General features: G+C 55.4%; 8 protein-coding genes across 8 annotated transcripts; 3 read left to right on the forward strand and 5 right to left on the reverse strand.

Annotated features, from left to right (window-relative positions):
- Window positions 1-1,043: 1,043 nt before the first annotated feature.
- Window positions 1,044-1,754, forward strand: LAESUDRAFT_652125 (UPF0220-domain-containing protein; the record flags this gene model as incomplete). The annotated part of the gene is made up of 3 exons (XM_040904335.1): window positions 1,044-1,157; window positions 1,248-1,526; window positions 1,593-1,754. The coding sequence occupies 3 exons, from the start codon at window positions 1,044-1,046 to the stop codon at window positions 1,752-1,754; spliced, it is 555 nt and encodes a 184-aa protein (XP_040764847.1).
- An 857-nt stretch (window positions 1,755-2,611) lies between these two features.
- Window positions 2,612-4,539, forward strand: LAESUDRAFT_132873 (uncharacterized protein). Its single transcript, XM_040901295.1, has 4 exons — window positions 2,612-3,802; window positions 3,856-4,205; window positions 4,354-4,477; window positions 4,531-4,539. The coding sequence occupies exons 1-3, from the start codon at window positions 2,702-2,704 to the stop codon at window positions 4,364-4,366; spliced, it is 1,464 nt and encodes a 487-aa protein (XP_040764848.1). The 5' UTR covers window positions 2,612-2,701; the 3' UTR covers window positions 4,367-4,477; window positions 4,531-4,539.
- A 1,062-nt stretch (window positions 4,540-5,601) lies between these two features.
- LAESUDRAFT_678661 (protein disulfide isomerase) lies at window positions 5,602-8,148 on the forward strand. Its single transcript, XM_040905685.1, has 12 exons — window positions 5,602-5,955; window positions 6,013-6,040; window positions 6,095-6,227; window positions 6,290-6,368; window positions 6,584-6,680; window positions 6,737-6,818; window positions 6,874-6,902; window positions 6,958-7,066; window positions 7,129-7,235; window positions 7,293-7,483; window positions 7,558-7,744; window positions 7,801-8,148. The coding sequence occupies exons 1-11, from the start codon at window positions 5,825-5,827 to the stop codon at window positions 7,685-7,687; spliced, it is 1,116 nt and encodes a 371-aa protein (XP_040764849.1). The 5' UTR covers window positions 5,602-5,824; the 3' UTR covers window positions 7,688-7,744; window positions 7,801-8,148.
- Window positions 8,149-8,235: 87 nt separating this feature from the next.
- On the reverse strand, window positions 8,236-9,540 carry LAESUDRAFT_134254 (uncharacterized protein). The gene is made up of 6 exons (XM_040901299.1): window positions 9,521-9,540; window positions 9,156-9,459; window positions 8,766-9,098; window positions 8,559-8,592; window positions 8,452-8,497; window positions 8,236-8,394 (listed from the first exon to the last, which is right to left on the reverse strand). The coding sequence occupies exons 2-6, from the start codon at window positions 9,172-9,174 to the stop codon at window positions 8,362-8,364; spliced, it is 465 nt and encodes a 154-aa protein (XP_040764850.1). The 5' UTR covers window positions 9,175-9,459; window positions 9,521-9,540; the 3' UTR covers window positions 8,236-8,361.
- Window positions 9,541-11,532: 1,992 nt separating this feature from the next.
- LAESUDRAFT_652015 (uncharacterized protein) lies at window positions 11,533-13,445 on the reverse strand (the record flags this gene model as incomplete). Its single annotated transcript, XM_040904326.1, has 3 exons — window positions 11,533-12,042; window positions 12,131-12,960; window positions 13,028-13,445. 3 exons carry the CDS (start codon window positions 13,443-13,445, stop codon window positions 11,533-11,535), a joined length of 1,758 nt encoding a protein of 585 aa, XP_040764851.1.
- A 2,495-nt stretch (window positions 13,446-15,940) lies between these two features.
- Window positions 15,941-17,233, reverse strand: LAESUDRAFT_725481 (uncharacterized protein). Its single transcript, XM_040908826.1, has 2 exons — window positions 16,888-17,233; window positions 15,941-16,821 (listed from the first exon to the last, which is right to left on the reverse strand). Exon 2 carries the CDS (start codon window positions 16,769-16,771, stop codon window positions 16,097-16,099), a length of 675 nt encoding a protein of 224 aa, XP_040764852.1. The 5' UTR covers window positions 16,772-16,821; window positions 16,888-17,233; the 3' UTR covers window positions 15,941-16,096.
- On the reverse strand, window positions 16,980-17,950 carry LAESUDRAFT_133808 (uncharacterized protein). The gene is made up of 2 exons (XM_040901298.1): window positions 17,102-17,950; window positions 16,980-17,031 (listed from the first exon to the last, which is right to left on the reverse strand). The coding sequence occupies exon 1, from the start codon at window positions 17,774-17,776 to the stop codon at window positions 17,192-17,194; it is 585 nt and encodes a 194-aa protein (XP_040764853.1). The 5' UTR covers window positions 17,777-17,950; the 3' UTR covers window positions 16,980-17,031; window positions 17,102-17,191.
- A 174-nt stretch (window positions 17,951-18,124) lies between these two features.
- On the reverse strand, window positions 18,125-19,075 carry LAESUDRAFT_652097 (DNA glycosylase; the record flags this gene model as incomplete). Its single annotated transcript, XM_040904334.1, has 2 exons — window positions 18,125-18,511; window positions 18,545-19,075. Coding segments are annotated over 2 exons (918 nt in total), but the record flags the coding sequence as incomplete, so codon positions are not given.
- Window positions 19,076-20,148: the final 1,073 nt, after the last annotated feature.

The raw sequence follows: 20,148 nt of genomic DNA on the forward strand, positions 1-20,148 counted from the left end.
GCATATAATCAACGTGTGCTCTGTCGTTGAAGCTTTTGAAATGAGAACCTCGATCGACTGCGGGCAAGCTGCACCTTCTCTCTGTTCCTGAAGTCAACCGAATTTGCAAGAGTGCTTATGACATGTGTGCACGGGTCTCGCCTTCTCCCGCTAAGTCCTAGATGTAGGATGCAAAGGCCGCGACCACTAATCCAGGACTATCATCACGACATCAGTTTCGGTGTCTGGTGATGTTAAGAACTCATTGCTCCATGCAGATATCTCTCCGACCAAACCAGTGCTCAGTAATCCAAGCAAGAAAAACATACCATGATTGCATCGGCTCAACAGGACGCAGCAGCATGCGCTTTTTGGAAGGTCACAATGAGAACATTAACGCGCGGTCACGGGATCACACGCGTCAGTGGAAGGGACACAGGCTTCCGGCCCTAGCGTCTTGGAGCTTTGCATAATATTCAGATAAGCATGATACAGAAGACACTCCAGAGATATCATCCAATATTATAGAAATTACCTCACGCTATCAATGGAGCCAACTGTAAAATTGTGTATAATTCTGCAGCTTTCGAAGCAGATGATGGTCAAGTTCAACGTTTATATCTCCGTAGAGACGACATCATGTGTCATACACAGAAGCCATATAATTCAAATTTGACACACATGGATAAAAATAACGTTCAGCTCGTTAGGGTGTTGCCAGGTCACCCGTGGGCTCGGATGCGTTCCCGCTGTCTACGCTACCCCGATGCGGGAGCATAACGTGTATTGCGTCCTCTTAAATTCCGCATTAAACGTAAGCTCTTACTAATATAAGCCCGTTTTTATCACAACCCGTCGATATCCCCATTGTTTCATACTACTTCATGCATTCATGGCGCAGAGTAATGGCGCAGAGTCAAGCGTCTGTACCTGCACGAATAGACGCCCGAGCGTTCATCCCGGACTATGTTCCCACGCCCCATCTCCGCCAGGCTCGTCTCCAGGCTATCGCCTCCTCTCCAAATTGCGCACCATTCAGTACCTTGACTCTTGCTATTACCGCCATGTCTCTCCCCCGAGCGAACTACGATCCTCGCCGGGTCTGCCTGAATCCCTTCCCTGCCCTCAACATTGGGAAGCACAGACGCACTATTGGGATTTACCTCGCGGGTGGCCTCGTACGTGCGCAGTCGTTCCCAGCAGGCGTACCGACTGACACGCGGCTTCACATCCTCTTTGCAATGTGACCTGCGATTCTATGACGGCAGTTTGCGCTCGCGAACTGGACATTCCTTGACGCCGCCATCCTCTCCGCACATGCACACTCACCATATGGCGAGCCGGACATCCCGCCGCCCGTGCACGTCACCTTCGTCGACTGGGTCCCTGGAATCTGCTCTCTACTTGGAATGCTTGTCGTCAACCTCATTGACAAGGACAGGGTGCGCGGAGAGGAGGGGTTTGGCGACAGCGGGGCAGTCTGGCGGGCGCGCCTGATCCTGTTCATTGGGTTCGCGCTTATGGCTGGTGGACTTGCGGGCAGTGTGGTGCGTACATAAACAGATTGTGCATTCCTCCTTATCTGATGGCTCCCACCTGTATGGCGCTGGCAGACAATCCTTGTGCTCAAATACATCCTCCCAGAGTACACGGAACAGTACACGTACTACGGCTACGCGAACGTCTCGCAGAACGTCGCGCTCATGCTATCGGCCGTTGTGCTCTGGATCTCGCAGAGTGTCAGCAGCGAGTATGAATATAACCTCGCCATTTGATGTATCGCCATGTACCAGAAACTCATGGACGCATGTGTATTGCCACTAACTCTGCTTTCTGTTCGTCGGACTATGGTACATCTATGATTCTCCTAGCTTCACGTTCACGAGGAATTGTAATTGTGCGCTGAGCATCCATGCGCTCGGACCTATGACATGCGGTGCTATGCCATACTCAAGGCATTGCGAACTATCTTACTCAATCATCAATTGACCGACGGCCCTAGTAATACTTGAAGCCCTGACGGTGTAGTACGCAACGCGTACACGAATGCGATATCAATATTGATGCATCGATGATCATTCACACGGGAGAAGACCCAGGGCGCTGACATTCCATCCTTTCCCTCGACCCTGACGTGCGCCTTTAGGCCCAACGCGCGACGTCTACTGTCTCCTCTGCCCTCGCTACGAAGGTTAGTCCGAGCCCAGAGCACGGAAACTGCGCTCAGGCCCTTCATCGAAGATTCAAATATTCAATATTCGGCGCTCAGCACTCAGTTGATCATCGCGATTCACGACAGCGTGAACTGGGTCGTATGTTCTCGTCGCCTGCTCTTGCAGTCGCAAATCTGACAGCTCTGACTTTCAGTGTCTTGTATGAAGCCACTGACGATCTGTCTGGGCGAGTGAAATTTCTGCGCTGAAAGCTCCTCACGAGCTTGCGAGCGGCCGTGAGGCCCAAAATAGCTCTTTGCCTGTGCCTGTCGACCACGCTGCGTGACAGTACAACTTGGACCGTACACTGATTCCAACATAAGCTCATCCGGGTCTGCTGCTCATCACCCTGGCTCGTACGGTCGTACTTACTTCACCAGTTGTTCTTTAACTGGTCGACCACTACATTGCTCGCGTTCTCGCGAGCATCGTTCATCAAAGTCCTTGACAACTCTACGGCATCGATTCGAAATCTTTCCCTTTCCCAATTCTCTGTCTCGACCTCCAGAATGACCTTGGTCTCGCTGAATGCCGATGTGCTCACCTATCTTCTGTCGTTTCTCTCGACAAAGCATGCCTTCTGGCTTTCTCTTACCACCAAACAGATCCATACACTTGCTATGCAACAAGTATATCGCGTGATCACTCTCAAGCACCCCGAACATGTTGCAGAAGTGTGCACGCTCTTGCTACGGGATCCTACGAATCGCTTGGCCTACGTGCGAGAACTGCGGATTGGTGGCTCTGCTCTGGATAATGCCGAGCAGGCCGTTGCTAATCAAATCGTGGACGTGCTCCTGCATCCTTCCTCGATGATGATCCAATGCTTGCAGCTCGGTCGCATTGAGTGGATTGTGTGGAGTGAACCAAAGTTTGTTGATGCTCTGATAGCACTGCGAAGTTTGACCCGGCTTGAACTCGAAGGCATAGGGACGAAATCCATGGCAGTGATCGAGAGGCTGTCCTCTAGGCCTCGCAGCTTGTGCCTGCAGTTCATGAGGTTCTTCACTGCGGATGAAGACCTCCCTTCCCTCTTCTCCAATGTCCAAAGACCAGCAATTGCCAGTGGAAGCGTGGTTGAGCAATTCACGATGTCGTCGGGGCAGGCTAGCCTTTTGTTGGCCCCCGCGTCATGTTCACAATGGCTGGCCCTTCAGCATCTTTCCATTACAAATTGCAATCTACCGATGTCAACTTTTTGCTTTGCATTCCCGAATGTGAAGAGGATTCGTTTACAAGGAGTTACGTCTACTCTTCGCTCACATGCCGACAACCCATGCTGGACGCATTTGGATTTCCTCGATATGGGCAATATCACATCTGACTTGCCGGGTGCGATATTTGTGCCTTGGGTGGTGACTTGCCGGGTGCGATATTTGGCGATGGGCATCGATCTCCGTGCGCGTATAATACGGGAAACTGCGCTGTCCATAGTGAAACTCACGACACCCGTCATACTCGAGTTGACATGCAACCCGCATATGAACGGCAAATTCTGGAGGACAGTGGCGGATAGTATGAGAGGGAGATTGCATTACCTCGTGGTGATTCTCAAGCGCGACGAGAGGTCCTCCCCAGCTACGCATATAGAGCTGCTCGAATATTGGAAGGTCAGGTCCTCGAACATATCCGCTGCAGTTCCTCGCTGACATTTTACTTGTAGTGGCAAATGTCCACGTATATGAGCAGTTTGGGCATCACTTGCATCCGCATATGCTGCACGTCCCGCGCTGATCGACAAGTCCTGCAAGATATACCCACCCTCCTGACCAATGTCACCTCATCTTTGCGTTACATCGCTTTAGAACACTATCCTTCTTTGGAGCGCGACAGCTGGTGCGATGGCCGATATGACGGTTGCCAGTCTGAGAGTACGTGGTGGCGTATTGTGAGAGATGGATCCAGGAAGTCTTTTGCGAGAGTGGCGACCGAAATAGGTGAACGTGTAGATGCCTATTTCAAATCTGCAGACATCGAGTCCTCCCTACACTTCGTAGACCCTCTTGACGGGATGTGAGTACTTCTTCTTCGTTACCATATGTTTGGTTCGTACTCGTGCCCTATGTCCTATGTACGTTCCTTACGATGCAAATCGGTATAGTTGTCTCATCGGTTATCAAAAGCTCTCTATGATGGCGATTCAATGACTGACGCTCTTCAGGCAAAGAAACTGAAGAGTACCATAGCGCGATGGAACAAGCAGGGCCCAGGGAGCAAACCCTCAGACAGGACGCCGTGCGATATGACTGACCTGAAGGCAAAACGTGGAGTCTGTATCCTACGAAGTGAGTGAGACGGTTGAGACACTCATCTTGGCGTTAAGAGGATCTTCGGACAGTGCATATCTTTCAACGTTGCAGACGCGGCCCCAATTGCGCTGTAGCATATAGCCCTTGTCTTCGCGGGTGGAGGCGCCGACGTGAGGAACATGCATCTTCCCGAGGAGCAAAGAGAACTATAAGATCTCATGCGAGCGTGCAGAAGCTCAGCTGTGTCGGCATCTCGTGAACAGTGCAAACAAGCAATGATGGAGCACGACTTTGGGAACATCGACCTTCGACCTCGTCGAGAGCACGTTCCACAGCAACATTGTATAGGTGTTCAAGGTCACCGAGTTTGCACTCCCGCGGACAGGCTGCGGTGTGAGCATCATAAAGAGGACGTTGACGACTACGTTGAAAGGCTCGGTGTTGACGGTGTGTTTCATTGTGGCGAACGGCGCGCTATCATGCGCTGTACCACGTCCGAAGCAGGCCAATTAACTGGCATTGTGAACCTTCTTGTATTTCAGGACTCATCGAGGTCATTCCTCAGCGTGACCAGCGCCATCACTTCATAATCAGTGCATATCGGATCCAACCCGCCTTCCGACCAGTCGAGCAGAATGGAAGGACGGCGAGAACACTAGCCTTTCGAAGAATCAGTCAGTCCCGTCAAAGGTTGCACTGACATGCATGTGTACACGTTCTTCGCGAGCGAAAAGCTGAAGCTCTGCTGAGCGCGGATCATGCATCAGCACCCCGCAGGTGATTCTGAAAAAGGCGACCTTGGGAATGGAGAGCAGAAAAGTGCAACCTTGTGAAATGTATCAGTGCTCGTCAGTGCACGGCTGTCCATGCAAATGGTTTACAACCATCATTTGAAAAGACCTCCGTAGAGCTTCCTGCATACAGGCCTTCTTGTAATGCACACGCAAGGAAAAAAGCACCAGAGGGCATGCTGGCAATGCTGATGCCGGTTTTCCCGAGACAGAAGTCCTTCAACTCCGTCCGATTTGCAGATACACAGACGCATCGTTTTGCACGACTACGTTAAGCCCCTGCCAGAAATCAGCTACATCGCGCCCAGAGGAAGTCTCGAGAGTTTTTAGTCGAAACAGCATCAGAGCTGGAAACAACCCGACCCCGTCTCGCGCAGTGTGACTTGGCGCGTCTGTCACGGACTTGTCACGGTGCGGGGTCGGGCATGTCCCTTAGTCAGCAAACAGCACTGCGACCAAATCTCCACGTCTGCACTCCGGAAAACACATATCAACCGTCTCTCTTTCTGTCTTGCTTGCATAATCCCTTCTTGATTTTCTTCCTCCGTCGACACTCAACCAACTTGACTGCTGCCGCTGAAAAGTAGTCATCATGAAGCTTGTTTTCTCGCTGTTCGCGGCGGCACTTACAGTCGGCGGGGCGCTCGCGTCCAATGTGATCGACCTTGTCCCGGACAATTTCGACGAGGTCGTCGGGCAGGGAAAGCCTGCCCTTGTCGAGTTGTGCGTATCTCAAACCACTGAAAGTGAAGTATATCGCTGATGTGAGCTTGCGCGCAGCTTTGCGCCATGGTGTGGCCACTGTAAGGTATGTCGGTCACCGCATTGTTCCAGGATCTCTCTTTGACCTCAAGTGTATCAGAACCTTGCCCCTGTATATGAGGAGGTTGCAAATTCCTTCGCACATGCGAAGGACAAGGTCGTCATTGCTAAGGTGGATGCGGATGGCGTTGGCAAGCCGCTGGGGCAGAAATATGGCGTTACAGGATTCCCCAGTGAGTGTAATGCCTGCTTAGCAAGTGATTTGAAGGATTGATGAGGGTCTTTTGTTGTTCAGCCTTGAAATGGTTCAATGCTGATGGTGGCGAGCCGGAGAAGTATGAGGGCGCCCGTGACTTTGACTCGCTTGCGAACTTGTGAGTGGTCTATTCTCACTTCCACGATAGAATGCCGGTTGCGCTTCAGAAATGGGGAGCTCAGGAACTACATTATGCTGGCTTTGACACTCCTGGACAGCTGCCGCTGTGCAATGCAGTGCTGCTGCGGAATCAAATGTCGCATTGTCTGCTGTCACTGCTACATCCGCTCTATGCCATCTCTACTGAGCTGACACTGATCACTATTACCATAGTATCACCTCGAAATCTGGTGTCAAGTCCAGCGTTAAACCTCCGCCGCCGCCTGCCTACCAGATCCTCGATATCAGCACCTTCGATGAAGTCGTTCTGGTGGGTTGATCGTCATTCTATTCATGTACCTTGGCCTTTATCAACGCGCCTTGTAGGATTCTGACAGCGATGTAATTGTTTCATTCACGGCGCCGTGGTGCGGGCACTGCAAGCGCCTGAAGCCGACCTGGGACGACGGTGTGTACCAGTCTGCTTTGTTTGAGATAACCGAAGACTGATTGTTTTTCTATAGTTGCCAAGGACTTCGTTGCCGAGTCGACGGTATGCGGTGTTGTGCTTGTGCGAGATACGAAGTGGTTGCTCATAAGCTGCACAGTGCATCATCGCCAACATTGACGCAGATGCTGCGCACAACAAGCCGCTCGCGGAGAAGTACGGCATCAAGAGCTTCCCCACGATCAAGTTCTTCCCGAAGGGCCACAAGGGTGAGCGCCATTGAAAGAAATTGACCAGAATCCTCAGTACTGATAAATTTTCTCCTCTCCAGATGAACCTCAGGACTACGAGGGCGGTCGATCCGAGGAGGCATTTGTTGAGTTCCTGAATGAGAAATGCGGCACGCAGCGCGCGCCGGGCGGTGGTCTCACCGAGCTCGTACGTCGCTTCCTCCTCTCGCCCACCTGACCTTGCCTGACACATTGTCCTGCACAGGCTGGTCGTCTGCCCGAATTCGATACGCTCGCGTCGCAGTTCTTCGCTGCAACAGGTGCTGCGCGGGACGCGATCTTCAAGGATGCATCTGAGCTTGCGGCGACCTTTGGCCCCCATGCGAGCCACTACGTGCGCGTGATGGAAAAGGTCGTCAATGGCAGCGACGAGTACGTCGAGAAGGAGACGAAGCGGTACGTGGCCCCCTTTCCCTACTCCCTATGCCGCGGAGCTAGCAGTTCATCCTGGCTTCGGCTGTCCCCCGCAGACTCGCATCTATCCTGCAGAAGCGCACGCTCGCGCCGGCGAAGCTTGACGAGCTTAAGATCAAGGCGAACATCCTCGGGGCGTTCAAGAAGGCCGAGGAGAACATCGGCCGCGCCACTGCAGAGCTCTAGGCTTTGTGATGTGAGAAATGATGCAGCGCGATGTATTTACCCTATAATCCGATTCCCGTATGTATTCCCTGCCTTGGACATTTCTCCTTTGTCGTTCACATCTGGCGTGCGAGTCGTGAATGCGTGCATGATTGTAGGCGTGAGCTTCGGCGATATGGCGCTGCGGGAGACCCAAGGTGGGGATGGTATCTGTGCTAACCTGGTATCGGGCGGACCTTCGCGCCTGAACTGCCGTGCATAAGAGGCAGGATGAAAGGAAAGTGGGAGAGAAGGAGGGCCCATATGATTCGGACGCGTCAGGGAATACGTTTTAGAGAACGCGGCGGAGGCGAATAGACGTGTACCAATCCTTCTCGCAGCGGATAGGCTATGTCGTGTGGCCGGCGTGGGCTGACGTGCCAGCCAGGCGTGGTTGGTATGCATATGGTAGTATGGAAGGGGAGTCCAATTACGCGCGCATGTGTTGAGTCAATGAGGGAAGTTTCTTCCTGAATGGTCTCGGATCTGAGCGAGGGAATCCATTGCGATCAAGGTGGAAAGTTATGAACGCTAAACGTTCCTCATGGCTTCGCACCCAGTAAGTTCATATTGACTCCTCAACTGAGTCCAATGTGGGGTTCCGCACAGAATGAAAGGAGCAGAACGGAGTGACATGAAGGCCACGTTCGATCCGTTCATTTGATGATGATGATTCTATGATCCGCTGGCTATACATCGTGTCATGAACACTATTCAGATACTTGAAGAGCGACTTTATTACATACATATATCATACGCATGTGCGCTGTGCCATTCCCGTGACTTCGCGTACTAATACAGTGCATATGAGTGAAAAACTTGCAGAATAATCGAAGCTTCGCCCGTGACGAACCGGAGCATCGCCTCGGGTGACTGTGTGGAGAAAGCTATAGAGTTGCGGTTGCAGATGAGCAGATGAATTGCTGACGCCACATCCAATGAATGGCACAAGGTCCAGGTCGAACGACTTGATCACTCACAAGGTACCGTGTCATTTCAGAACTTGTGTAGCTCATGCACCTCATGTGCGAGGAAAGCCCGAACTAACTCAAATACCAACCTTGGAAAAGCACGCTACCAGTGATTGACCGCGCCATACCCGCAGAATGACCGTCAAGGCTTGCCATCTTTGTGAGACATCCAATATGGAAGAAAGGTTCCGAGCGGACAGGTCGCCACCGTGCATCCCGTGTCTGTGCCAAGGGATAGTTAGGTCCGTCTCGACCTGATGCTGTCAATGTCAGCCAGACGTATATGATGCTGACAGTGGCTGGTGTTGAGAGATTGTGCCATGCAGCCTGAGCCGCGAATGCCTGTGCGCTCAGATACTGCACCGAGAGGCTGGCATTCGTCAATTGACAGCGATGCTCGACGGACCACCCTGAGTATAGAACTGCGACCCTGTTTTTGAATACATGGGAAGCGAGAACAATAAGCAAGACTAGCGCACCAATTACAACGAGTTCCATATGCTGAGGTCGTCAAAATCCCGTCGACAAGCTCCGCTTCGGATAATTGCACCATCAACGCCGTTATCAAAGTGCCTGGACTATCTTGGCCTGGGCAGCCTCGCACGTCAGAACTCGAAGAAAGATGACTTACTTTGTGAGAGGAGAGGTCCACGACGTCCGCACCGTTCGCCGTAGCGAGCATCCCGAATGCCGTAATGGGCACATCGGATCGCTTCCTAAGCTCTGAGCGTGACTCCACCTCGCATGCTGACTGGCGCCGTGGAGTCGAAAGAGTAGAGGATTCTTAAACGATTCAATTCCCTTCTCAGTAACGAAGACCCTAAATATCCTTCTCAAAACATACCCGCATGTTCCTTCTGTCGCAGCGCAGAGCACGCGTCCCTCGAGGGTCTAGCGCAGGAGCGTCTGATAAGCGCCTCTGAGTGAATTGCAACAAGCACTCCGGGGAGGATTCGGGACGCAGTAGCTCCATAATCGTGCCGAAAAATACAAGGGTATACATAGAGGGACTGACGCCAATTCTGCGCGGTCGGCGGTGCGCCGTCATACTGAACTCTACTGTGAGAACCATCTTTCTCGAGTTGCCGCGGAGCTAGTGGCAGGTGCTTCCTTCATTTTAGGTCAGCAGCAGTTCATGTTCGACGATCGTGGCAACAGCGTATTCCGAAACGCACCCACCACACTAATTCGCATCACCTAGGCAATACCGACACCGACGCTAGTCTCGCAAATCACAAGTTGCATTGCGGCGACGAGCGATATCACCCACTGGCGTGCATCATGCATCACGCCTCACGAATCACCGAGTAAAAGTCCGAGATCCCTGTGACGATTTGCGGAATCAGTTCCTGGCGTAGACCTTGCATATGGGCTGCGTGAGACCCAGACCCCCTTCTGCGATATGGAAGGTGCTGAAATGAACGTCAATCGTATGCGTTGGCCGCGCTGTCCAGACCAGACCTTCTGGATCCAACCGCCCTCAATGCAATCCGTCGCGATCAGCGCTCCACCATCGCTCTCCTCGTGCCATCGGTAGTGTCCAGGCCTGAGCTCCGGCGAGCACAATAAGTAATCGCCACTTACCTGCAACCGGTACTCCGAATCGCAACTGCAAGCACCGACGACCAAGACGCCTCGCGGCGACAGAGAAGTCCCCGAAGAAAGCCACTAGAAGCATCGTACAGAAGGTAATGACCTGAGGAAAGGCCATCTGGCGGCGTGCTCGGGCAGTGATCCAGGTGACGAGATTCTCGCGTGAAATCGAACATTTCCCGACCCGGCTGGCGAGGAGTTCAGTGCCACGTCTATGGGACCAATCCCGAGCCGCCCGTGTGTCCGCGTTCTGATGGGTGAGAATATCTGCCCTTAGCGGAGCCATCAACTCAAGCTTCTGCTTCGAGCCCGGCCTCCAGCGCCATGCACATATCGAGAGTCAGACATTCCGATCATGGAGTCGAAGCAAGATGCAACGGCTGCATAAACATGACAGGCGCGTCCGCTTAATGTTGCTCCCTGCGCCATGCACCTCAATAGTCGCATCGAAAAGCGCTCCGATCCTTCCTTCCAACCAAGCGGACAACACGTACCCCAAAGTCTCGAGGCTCACCGTACACCAGTAGCATATAGAGTGGGAGGTGCCTAGATCAGCAATCAGCTGACAAATCCGCGTGGGAGATTGAATACCTGTAGCGAGTCAACCTGCCCCGGCTCAGCGGGATGACAGGCGATAGAATGAGCATGCCGCTGTAAGGAAGCGGTCGGTCTCAGAATTTAAACGATTTCATGTATTGACGTCAACATCATCTCCGAGGTGAATCGGGAAAGTGGTGACTGGGTACGTAAATCACAGTTTATCTTTACTGTATACGTAGCATAGATCCGGTAAGCGCACTGCTCGACTGTCGGAATTAGACCGGAAACTCACCATGAGAATATCCAGAGTATGATTGGGCTATTTACGACTTGTGCATATGGAGATTCTGATAACGGAGGGCGCGGATACATGGAATTGTCGTGCTAGTGATAACAGATGGAGGGAGACGGCGCCGGGAAAGGGGGAGTTACAGAGATTCAGTTGCCAATGAGATATCCAAAGAACACTTGCACAATTGGACGGATCCACAGCGAGGAGGATGTGCATTGGACGATGCATAGATAGTCGTCAAGGAGGAAGAATAACGTCGAGAGAGTTGAATCTCTTGGATTGGGAACAATACGAGGTACACAGGGTCCGATGGAAGAGTTGAGTCTTCCGCAGCTAACATATAGAGCATGAGAGGATCCGAGGCAGTCTATGGGTAGCGGCTCCGAGATAACGCAGACGATTCGGAAGGCGCTGAACTCCGTCCAAGGTCGTCAATAGTAATAGAAACGGTTGTCCAGGCGACCATCAACCTCCTGCAGACCCGGCACAAACTGCTGGAAATCCATGAGATCGCTCGGACTGTCCCACTGACAAAACGCATGCTCGTGCGTGACGACGCCGACACCAATCTTGCCCTGCCAACTGGCGTCCGCAGGAAAGATATCGGCTCCGAAGGCGTCCTTCATGCCCATCGCGCCCGCGAACGGAGGGAACACGGACGGAACCGCCAAGAACGTCTGGCCCGGGGTACACTGCGGCAGCGCGTCTCCGTCCCAGCCCTTCAGCGACGAGTAGGACGAGCACACAGGCACCTGATACCTCTCAAAGGGATCCATGAACGGCGAAGTTACCGCAAAATTCGCAGCGCAATCCCCCTCGCCGAGGTTGGAAGCGGGCGAGAGCGGGGACTGGATGGGACTTGACACGCCTTCGACGTCCGCCTCGAACGCAGACAGCGGAGGACTCCAACAGTCTGACGGGACAGGACTGCTCGCGTACGCCTGAACCGAGAAACCCTGACGAGTGATCAAAGGAAGGGAAAAAAGGTTTCAGACGCGGTGATGCGCGGTTACATAGTCAAGAGCCCACCTCGTTCCACAGCGCAGCATTATCTCCGAACCCGTGAGGGTGCTCCGAACTGAGCGGCACCGGCAAGGACACCTGCGCCGCAGACATGCCATCGAAGCGCACCGTGCTCGTGGCGTCATCCGGAGCGGGAGCGGGAAAACTTCCTGCACGAGGCTGTCCCTCGTGTCCGCGCGTGGGCGAAAAATTGTACTCTGCATTGGGAGATGCGAGGAGCGAGGGTGGAGCAGGCTGGACGCTGCGAAGATTGTCTCCGTAGGCACCGTCGAACTGCACGCTGTTGTTGCGGGAATGCGCGGGTGCGGATGAGGAGCGCTTGAACATGGCGGTGAGCGGGACCTTGAAGCGAGCGTCCGACGCGCCATCTGGAGTCTTTGAGCGGTGACCTGACGCGCTGACGCGTCTGTAAGTGCCTTCAGGATGGACCTGAGGGGCCGCACGCGCCAGACTCGGCGGATCGCCTTCGACGCGCATTGGGGCTTGGAGGGTCGCGCAGACCTCTTTCTTGACCTTTGACTCGACCTTTGACTCGAAGCCTACGGCACTGTCGTACGCTTGTATCGCGGCCTCGAGGTCGGATCCTGTCTTGCCCGCTACCAGCAAATCTGCTATTTTGGCGCACCTCTGATCGCGATTGCGTTCCTCCTTCTCCGCCTCTCCCCTCCCCTTCCTGTTACTCCTCCTCTTCGGTCCATCCTTCACCTTGGCGAGTGCGTTCGCGCCGGGCCTGAAGCGCCAGTCGGGGTACTTCTTGCGGTGCTCCGCCTGCGCGACGATGGCCTTTGCCTCCCACACCTCCCGCTCTTCGCGAGGCAGGGCCTTCCAGTACTTGCCTATCAGTTGGATCAGCGATTCGCATCCGCGTTCCGGCCCCGTGCGGGCGCGCAGTGATAGACGTACCGATGATCTTTGACAAGGCGCTGTGATTTCCCTCGATCTTGCCCGGGATGTGCTGGGCGCGGATGAAGGACGACCTGAAGAGGATGAACGCGTTCGGGGGGCGCGGGATGTAGGACGCATCCCTCTTCTTTGCGTGCGAGACGCGGATGGCACCGAGGGTGGGCGAGGTCGGTGGAGAGTAGATGGAGAACTCGGACGCTGTGTCCTCCGCGGGCATCTCGTAGCCAGACGGAGCCGCGGTGATGCTGATTGGGGTCATGTCCGTCGCAAATGTAAATGTCATCGGCGGGAGGGGGGCGTCGACGAGCGGGGGCATGCCGTCTGCATGCCATGGTGGTGGTGGTCGGTACAACGCGTGGATCACCAAATCAGGCAGGCGGGACTTACCATCATCGTCGGCCGCGCTGAAGGCGGCCATGTCCTGCACGTCCACGGGGGACATTGTTGCACAAAAATCGACGAAAAGCAGGGAGTATGCTGAGAGAGCAGGCGCTGCGAGGTAGAAGTTCAGACGAGTGCAGGAGAGAGTGGGCAAGGTATAATGAGCGGAAGCGCGCACGGATCTCTTCTGCCCTTATTCTCTTCTAGGCAGTTCGATGTCAATTGAGATAAACTTCGAGCCGGCAGCAGTGTTTTTTCACCACTTCACTTCCTCGGTCGAATCGTTAGCCTTGCGGAATTTGAGTTCGGAATTGGGCACTGCACGCTAGCCGAGTCTGCTCTCAATATTCCGCGAACGCAGGCAGGCCAGAAGCGCGGCAGCGGGTCATGAAAAAAGCAGTCTCATTTCTCGTGGAGACGCGGCCACGCTGCCCGATTCTGGCTGTGCAGCAGGTACGCTATTGTGCCGGAAGCTGTCCGACTACGCAACGGTTGCAGCCACGGTGCACGCTCAAAGGCCGCACAGCATGACAGCGCCGGCGGTCTTGCTCAATCCTAGGTGATGATGCAATATCGTCTGACTTGGATCCGCCCATGCGGAGTTGCACAGCTCGTCGCATCGACGGCCGCATGTTTCTCCTGGCCACATCTCTGTCCAACTTAATCTGCGCGGGTCACCTCCGGTTGTCATCTCTCATGCGGCGGATCAGCTGACTCCTCCGCAGTGGCCAGCGACAGCGCAAGCTCAAGCCATGTGCATGGCCCGTCGACGACTCGGTCAAGCACTCGCCGGACGTTCCCAAGGTGTACAGCTCTCCGCATCTGCCGTTCTCCACAATCGACCTAAGCCATCGATCGAACGCTCGCGGAAGTATACGGGGGTCGGGCGTGCGCGATCATGACGCATCGATGGCTTAGCCTTGCCATGCTGTCTTGCTCGGACTTTGCTGGCCTCATTGCACGTCCTCACCGCAGTTCCGTTGATAGCCAGAATCAATTTACGCGTACACGCTGCTCCTGTGGCCATCGCCTCTCCCCACGCCGTCCATCCCATCCGAGCCGATCCGCATTTCGGCGGCCACGAGTTGCGCCCACGACGTCCTAATCTACGACAGACTTGCTAAGTCTGCACACGTGTATCCTAGGCGCATCGTCGCCTGACTGGGCGGCATTGTCAGGGGCCATAGTGAGTCAGTTCCCTCGAAATTGTCTCCTCATGTTCATGCAATCTCCGCAAATAGCATATCTCTTCCTCTATTGCACAGATATCGTCATTCTTTCAAGGACAACGTGGCTCTCCTCGCGGTCTCCGCTTTCAGCACAATGGCTATCTACACAATTGAACAGCACCCGTACGATTCCTACCCATGTCCGCCGGTAATACCGCGGCTCTAACCTGAACGCCGCCCATGGGTACGCATGTTCCTCTCCAAAGGCGCCCCATTGAGCGGCTGCGGTCGTATCTATCAAACAGGACTGCATGATATCAGGTCGCATAGTCACCGGATCTCCATTCGAGGGCATCCTCACTGTTCCTCATCACCGTACCTCCACCAGTCCGGCATAGCTCGCAGCCACAAACGCTTTTCAGAGCCAATCATCGACACTGGCAGGATCCTTGGCTATCAAACTCTGGCGCTTGTTCCTCGCGTACTGCTTCTGGTCGCCCGACGTTCTCGGGGCGCCTTAATGGTCCGAATACGCGGGGACGCCATCGCCAAAACGTCCTGCAAAGCATTACGACCGAGCGCCTTCTGTGGACTGTAGCCGTCGATGGTCACATGGACACGAATTCGAGTGACCATGTGCGTTGCTCGCCGCGTGCCGACAAATTCGACGTGCGTGCGCCCGTCGTCCTCCGCGCCTTCTGGTCGCGCTCGTGTCGATGACGCCCAGCGGACCAACGGCCCGAACTCCTTCTCGGCCATGTGCCTACCATATATGCCGTAACTCCTCCTCGACCGGCTTCCTTTGCTGCTCACGGGAAACACTGCACGTCCAAGGCAGTGCGCCTCAGAATCATTCTACCTGACAGAGACAGTTACCACGTTCGGACCACTCGGTACGGTCTCTGGCAGGGCGCGTCCTACAGCTGACTCTCCACCTATCCTTGCGACATCCCGTTCCACATCTCGTGCTGATACCGTCGAACGCGACTCTGCGACTCTCTGGCCTCTGCTGCTACGGCTGTTTGTCATCTCCGTAAGCATCGTCTGGTTCCATTCTCATCGCTGGACTATCGTGCGATGGTTCTGCTGTTGACCGCCCGAGCGCTGATCCACCAACACGGCAATTTCGCGCGCCCTAAAGCTTAGTGTGGGTCCGTCCCTGACTTCCACAACGTCCCGGTAGGCTACGCTGTGCTATAACCGGTCAAGATGTCGCGGTTATGATCCGCGCGATGGCCTTCCTGCTAACACCGTTGACAAATCTTTCACTGTCCTCACATAAGATGTGGCAGAAGCTCGGCCGCTCCTTCGGAAACTCTAGCTTTGGCTTACTCGCGTCCGCCGGTAGCGGATCCGTGTTCTGGTATGCAACAGTTCATGTTCTGGTTCTCATGGGAACCAGCATGGAGCATCGGTGAAATACACTTTGAGCCTCCAATGAAACCTATCATACAGCACAAGACCCGTAAAGACAATTAGAACAGGCCCTCCCCTGAGAACTCCGACGGCACTGCATCTCCTACGCTGATCCGACGAACATCATGAACCCGTCCCCGTCCGGCGCAGGCTCCAGTCCCCTGAAGTACACTTGATCGCCGAGATAGTCTATTCTCCTGACCCCGTCCTCGTCCCCAGGGAGCCGTCCGCCCACGCGGGTCTCCAGCCTGGTATAGTACGCGCGCGTGACGAGCCCGCGCCGCTCCTCCGACAAGGCCTCCATCTCGTCCTCCTTCACGCGCTCCTCAAAGTTGGCGATCAGCGCGTTGAACACGTGGCGCACGAGCACGGGCAGGCTCGGGTGGTGCGGGATGACGAGGATGGGCCAGGGGAACTTTGGGAAGGCGTCGTCTGCGAGCGCGCTGATGTATAATGATGGCACGCCGGGCCACGTCGCGGGCTGGCTCCCGTCCGGGCCCCACTCCTCAAAGTCCGCGCGGAGAGGCCGCTCGTCGCCCTCCTCGCGCGGCAGCTCGCCGAGGAGGATGTCCGCGGTGAAGAGGCGCATGTCGAAGAGCACGGGGGGGCGCCCGAACGGGCGGTGCTGCAGGAAGGGGTTCAGCTGGAGCGCGGACGGCGGTAGTTGTCTGGGGATCAGGGGCGGGGTGGCCCAGAGCTCCGGGCGCGGCGGCAGCGCGGGGTGCTCGAGGCGGGATATCCACTTGAGCGGCTCCTTGCTGCTGCTCACCGTGCGCATCAGGCTTTCGATCTCCCGGGGACTCAGTTCGCGAGGGACGACGGGCGGCGCTGGCATGCATAGAATTTAGCGAGGTGCGCTAGGGGCGAGGTGATGGCCGAGGCGAGGGGACGTACTGGCGTTTCGAACGATCACGGTCCCGATGGCCGGGCGCGCCCAGTATCCGTACGCCCTCCATTGTGCCGGCTGCACTGTGTACTTTCCGTCGTTCAGCGCTGGCCAGTGCTCTGCCTCCTTCCGGATCTCATCGTCGTTTCTTCCTAGATTGAGTGCGTTATTACGTCAGAACAACTGACGCTTCTCTCTATCACAATGTCGGTATCTACAGACAAGGCTGACGCACCCCGCCTAGGCCACCGAGGAATGATCAATGAGAGCCGCCACGATCCAGACGACGGCCGGTCGAACGGATCGGCTTCGTCAAGTGCATCTTGGTCGCCTTCTCTTCCCTTCCCTTTCTTCTTTGCGCCCGCAGACGTCTTCTCGTTCATGGCAGAGGGCAGTTTGGGTATGACAGGCCGCCTCGACTTGCGCACGGGCGGCAGCGGAAATAGGTGCGCGCCAGGCGAGGGCACCCACGGCCGCCCGCCAGGGTCGACGGTATGCCCCGGCTTGGCCGCGTTGGCGGGCCACGTCTTGTACTGCGGCTCTATGAATATGTGTTGCGGCCGAGACGCGATCATGATGATATGCTATATAGGTGGCAGGGAAGGAGGAGGCGGCATCGATGTGGCAGGCGCGTTCGGGAGGGTAGGTTAGTATAGTCGAGCGCCTTGCGGATGCGGCGTGCGTGAAGTTGGGTGTTATCGGCGTGTTCATCAGTTTGCGCTTGTTCCGCGCATGAGCGTGGCATTTGAGTTCAGCGTAAGCGGGCTTCGGACTTTCCCTGCCGAGTTTGGCAATCTGGATCAATCCTGGAGAATGCGTATTGGCTGTTGAAGAATGGACGGTCGATTGATTGCATGATTCATGCCACAGATAGGACCCATGATGAACACGGAACATGCGAGCGATGTACAGAGAAACTGAGGTCGCAGGGCGACCCTAATTCCCGCGCAATGTCGGCAAAATGAGGCCACGTGATCGCGTCGCGTCGCGTTCGGGTGAATTTGACGACAGCGGGCGCCAAGTGCAAGGCGCCCACAGTGCTCGGAGACAGCTTCGATTTGTACATGAACAGTTCTGGGCCGCACTTCCGACCACGAAGATGAATGAAAGCTTGCATGCGCGTAATTCCCGGCTCGGAAGGCTACGAAGGGATCAGCATCGTACGTACGGCTCGCGAGCAGTATAATGCGTAGGTAGAGCGGTCTGTACAAAGTGAGGACGGATCAGACTAGTGCCAGTGGCCCGTCAAGTGTCCTCGCCTGCTTCCATGACCGTCTTCTCGAGCTCCTCGTCTTTCACTCCTTTACTGTCCCTCAACCACGACTTCAGCACGCAGTCATCCTTCCTTGAGCTCTTGCCGTTGCATCCGGAACACGTACGCCCGTGTGCAACCATGAGAACGTGCAGTCCGAACTTCAAGTCGTCCGGGATCCTGAGATCGAGGTGCGCTTGGGCAGTAACTCTATCTGCTTTGCTCGGCACCCATCCTAGAAGCCTTGATAGCCGGAAGACGTGCGTGTCGACGGGGAAGGACGAGCGGCCCAAACAGAACAGGAGCACACACGAAGCCGTCTTCGGGCCAACCCCGTCGTACGAGACCAGCTCCTTCATCGCTTCCTCATCAGAAAGTGGCTTTCCCTCACGCTTCGAGTCGCCGCCTTCAACGACTCCAGCCAGGTGCTGAAGCGAGTAGGTGCCATGGCGGTCCTTCACTTCCTGCAGTATCTTCTGTATGACACCCGCCTTCTTGTTCGCAAGCCCGCCCGTCCTGATCGCATCAACGACGTCGGCCTTCGGGGCGCGCGCGATCGCAGCAAAGTCGTTCCGCCCAAAGCGCGCGTCCAGCCCGCGCTTCGCGGCGGTCGAGTTGCGCGCGGAGGTGTTCTGGCTCAGGATCGTGCCGATGAGCGACTCGAGCACGCTGGGCACGCCCCCGCACGTGCGCGCCGAGTTGTTTGCGGAGGAGGGCCGCGTGCGCTGTGCGGTGACGGTGGGGTGTGTGGCTAAGAGAAGGGCGTGCACCTGGGCTGCTTCGTCTCGCGTGGGGTGGGGGTAGTCTGGGAAGGGCGAGGTTGTGGCATGGGAGGCGAGAAGTTTGAGCTTTTTGGCTTTGTGAGAGGATGGAGGTTCTGTAGGGATCGTCGGGGTGAGTGAGCGTGCGCGTTTGAGCTTTGATGGCATGATAGTGAAAGAGTGCTGATAGGAGAAGTGGGATTATAAAGCGTGAGAAAGTAATAACCACGAAGCACTAGAAGAGCGTCACCGGGAGGACGTAGTAAAGTGAACGGAGCGTTTGCCTTTGCTTTGTAATACACTGCCTTCCTTTGGAGCGTAGGTGATGAGCTCAAAGCGGAAGCAAACCCTGCGGCCCGGAATGGAAGTGACATGCCGATCGCAGTCGATCATGCATCATGCGCCACGCGCCACCGACCGCCGCGCGAATCTCCGATCTGCCTCCGCTCCCGGGCCTCGCCACAGGCAACCAACCGTCAGCATCCTCCCATCACGCGCATGCAGTCCTGCATACGACAATTGTCCCCCGCTACTCTCGACTTGATATATATATCGAGCCTCGGCGATGCTGATGAAAAAGAAGTCGTGCAGATTACAAGCGCGTCATTTCGGGAGCACTTTGACTGATGCGTACGGCGTGCTACCCTGCAGCCGATGCCATGTCAATTTATTCCTCGTGATTGACTCTTCCGTTCCACGCTTTCCCATACCCGGTCTACCTTAAGCAAACACTGCCGTCCATCACGATCGCGGTTAGCCTATCAAACACTCCGCCGCGCCGATTCCCCCTGATTTCCGAGCACATTCTTACGTCCGCAACACACCACGCAACGCTAGGCTAAATCAGCAGCGATCAGCGAGCGAGAAATCCCGCGAGGCGAGGCGATGTACGTGATAAAATCCAGGGGAGGGAGGATTCCGGCCGACGAGCGGTGACGAGTGCAGCGCAGCTGATCCGTCGATAGCGTTTCTCCGGATCGAGTGCACGCGTGCGTAGTCGCTGGCATGCGACTCGCGAGGCGAGGACGTCCATGCAAGCTTCACGACACCAGCTCCGAAGTACGCTCGCTCGCGGGCGAAAAAACACATCTCGCGCGCGTAACGCCCGGCCACCTCGTACGTAAACGGCGCTTCTTCCGGCTTTCTGCTCAGCCCATTGCATCAGCGAGTAGCGACGCGCTCTCACGTTCGCCTAACGCAAAGCGCATTTCGCGTCGGCAGGCACTAAAGCTCAAGCCTGGTTTTTACGTGCGTCA

The sequence above is a fragment of the Laetiporus sulphureus genome, assembly GCF_001632365.1.
Source record: "Laetiporus sulphureus 93-53 unplaced genomic scaffold LAESUscaffold_17, whole genome shotgun sequence".
Classification (NCBI taxonomy): Eukaryota; Fungi; Basidiomycota; class Agaricomycetes; order Polyporales; family Laetiporaceae; genus Laetiporus; species Laetiporus sulphureus.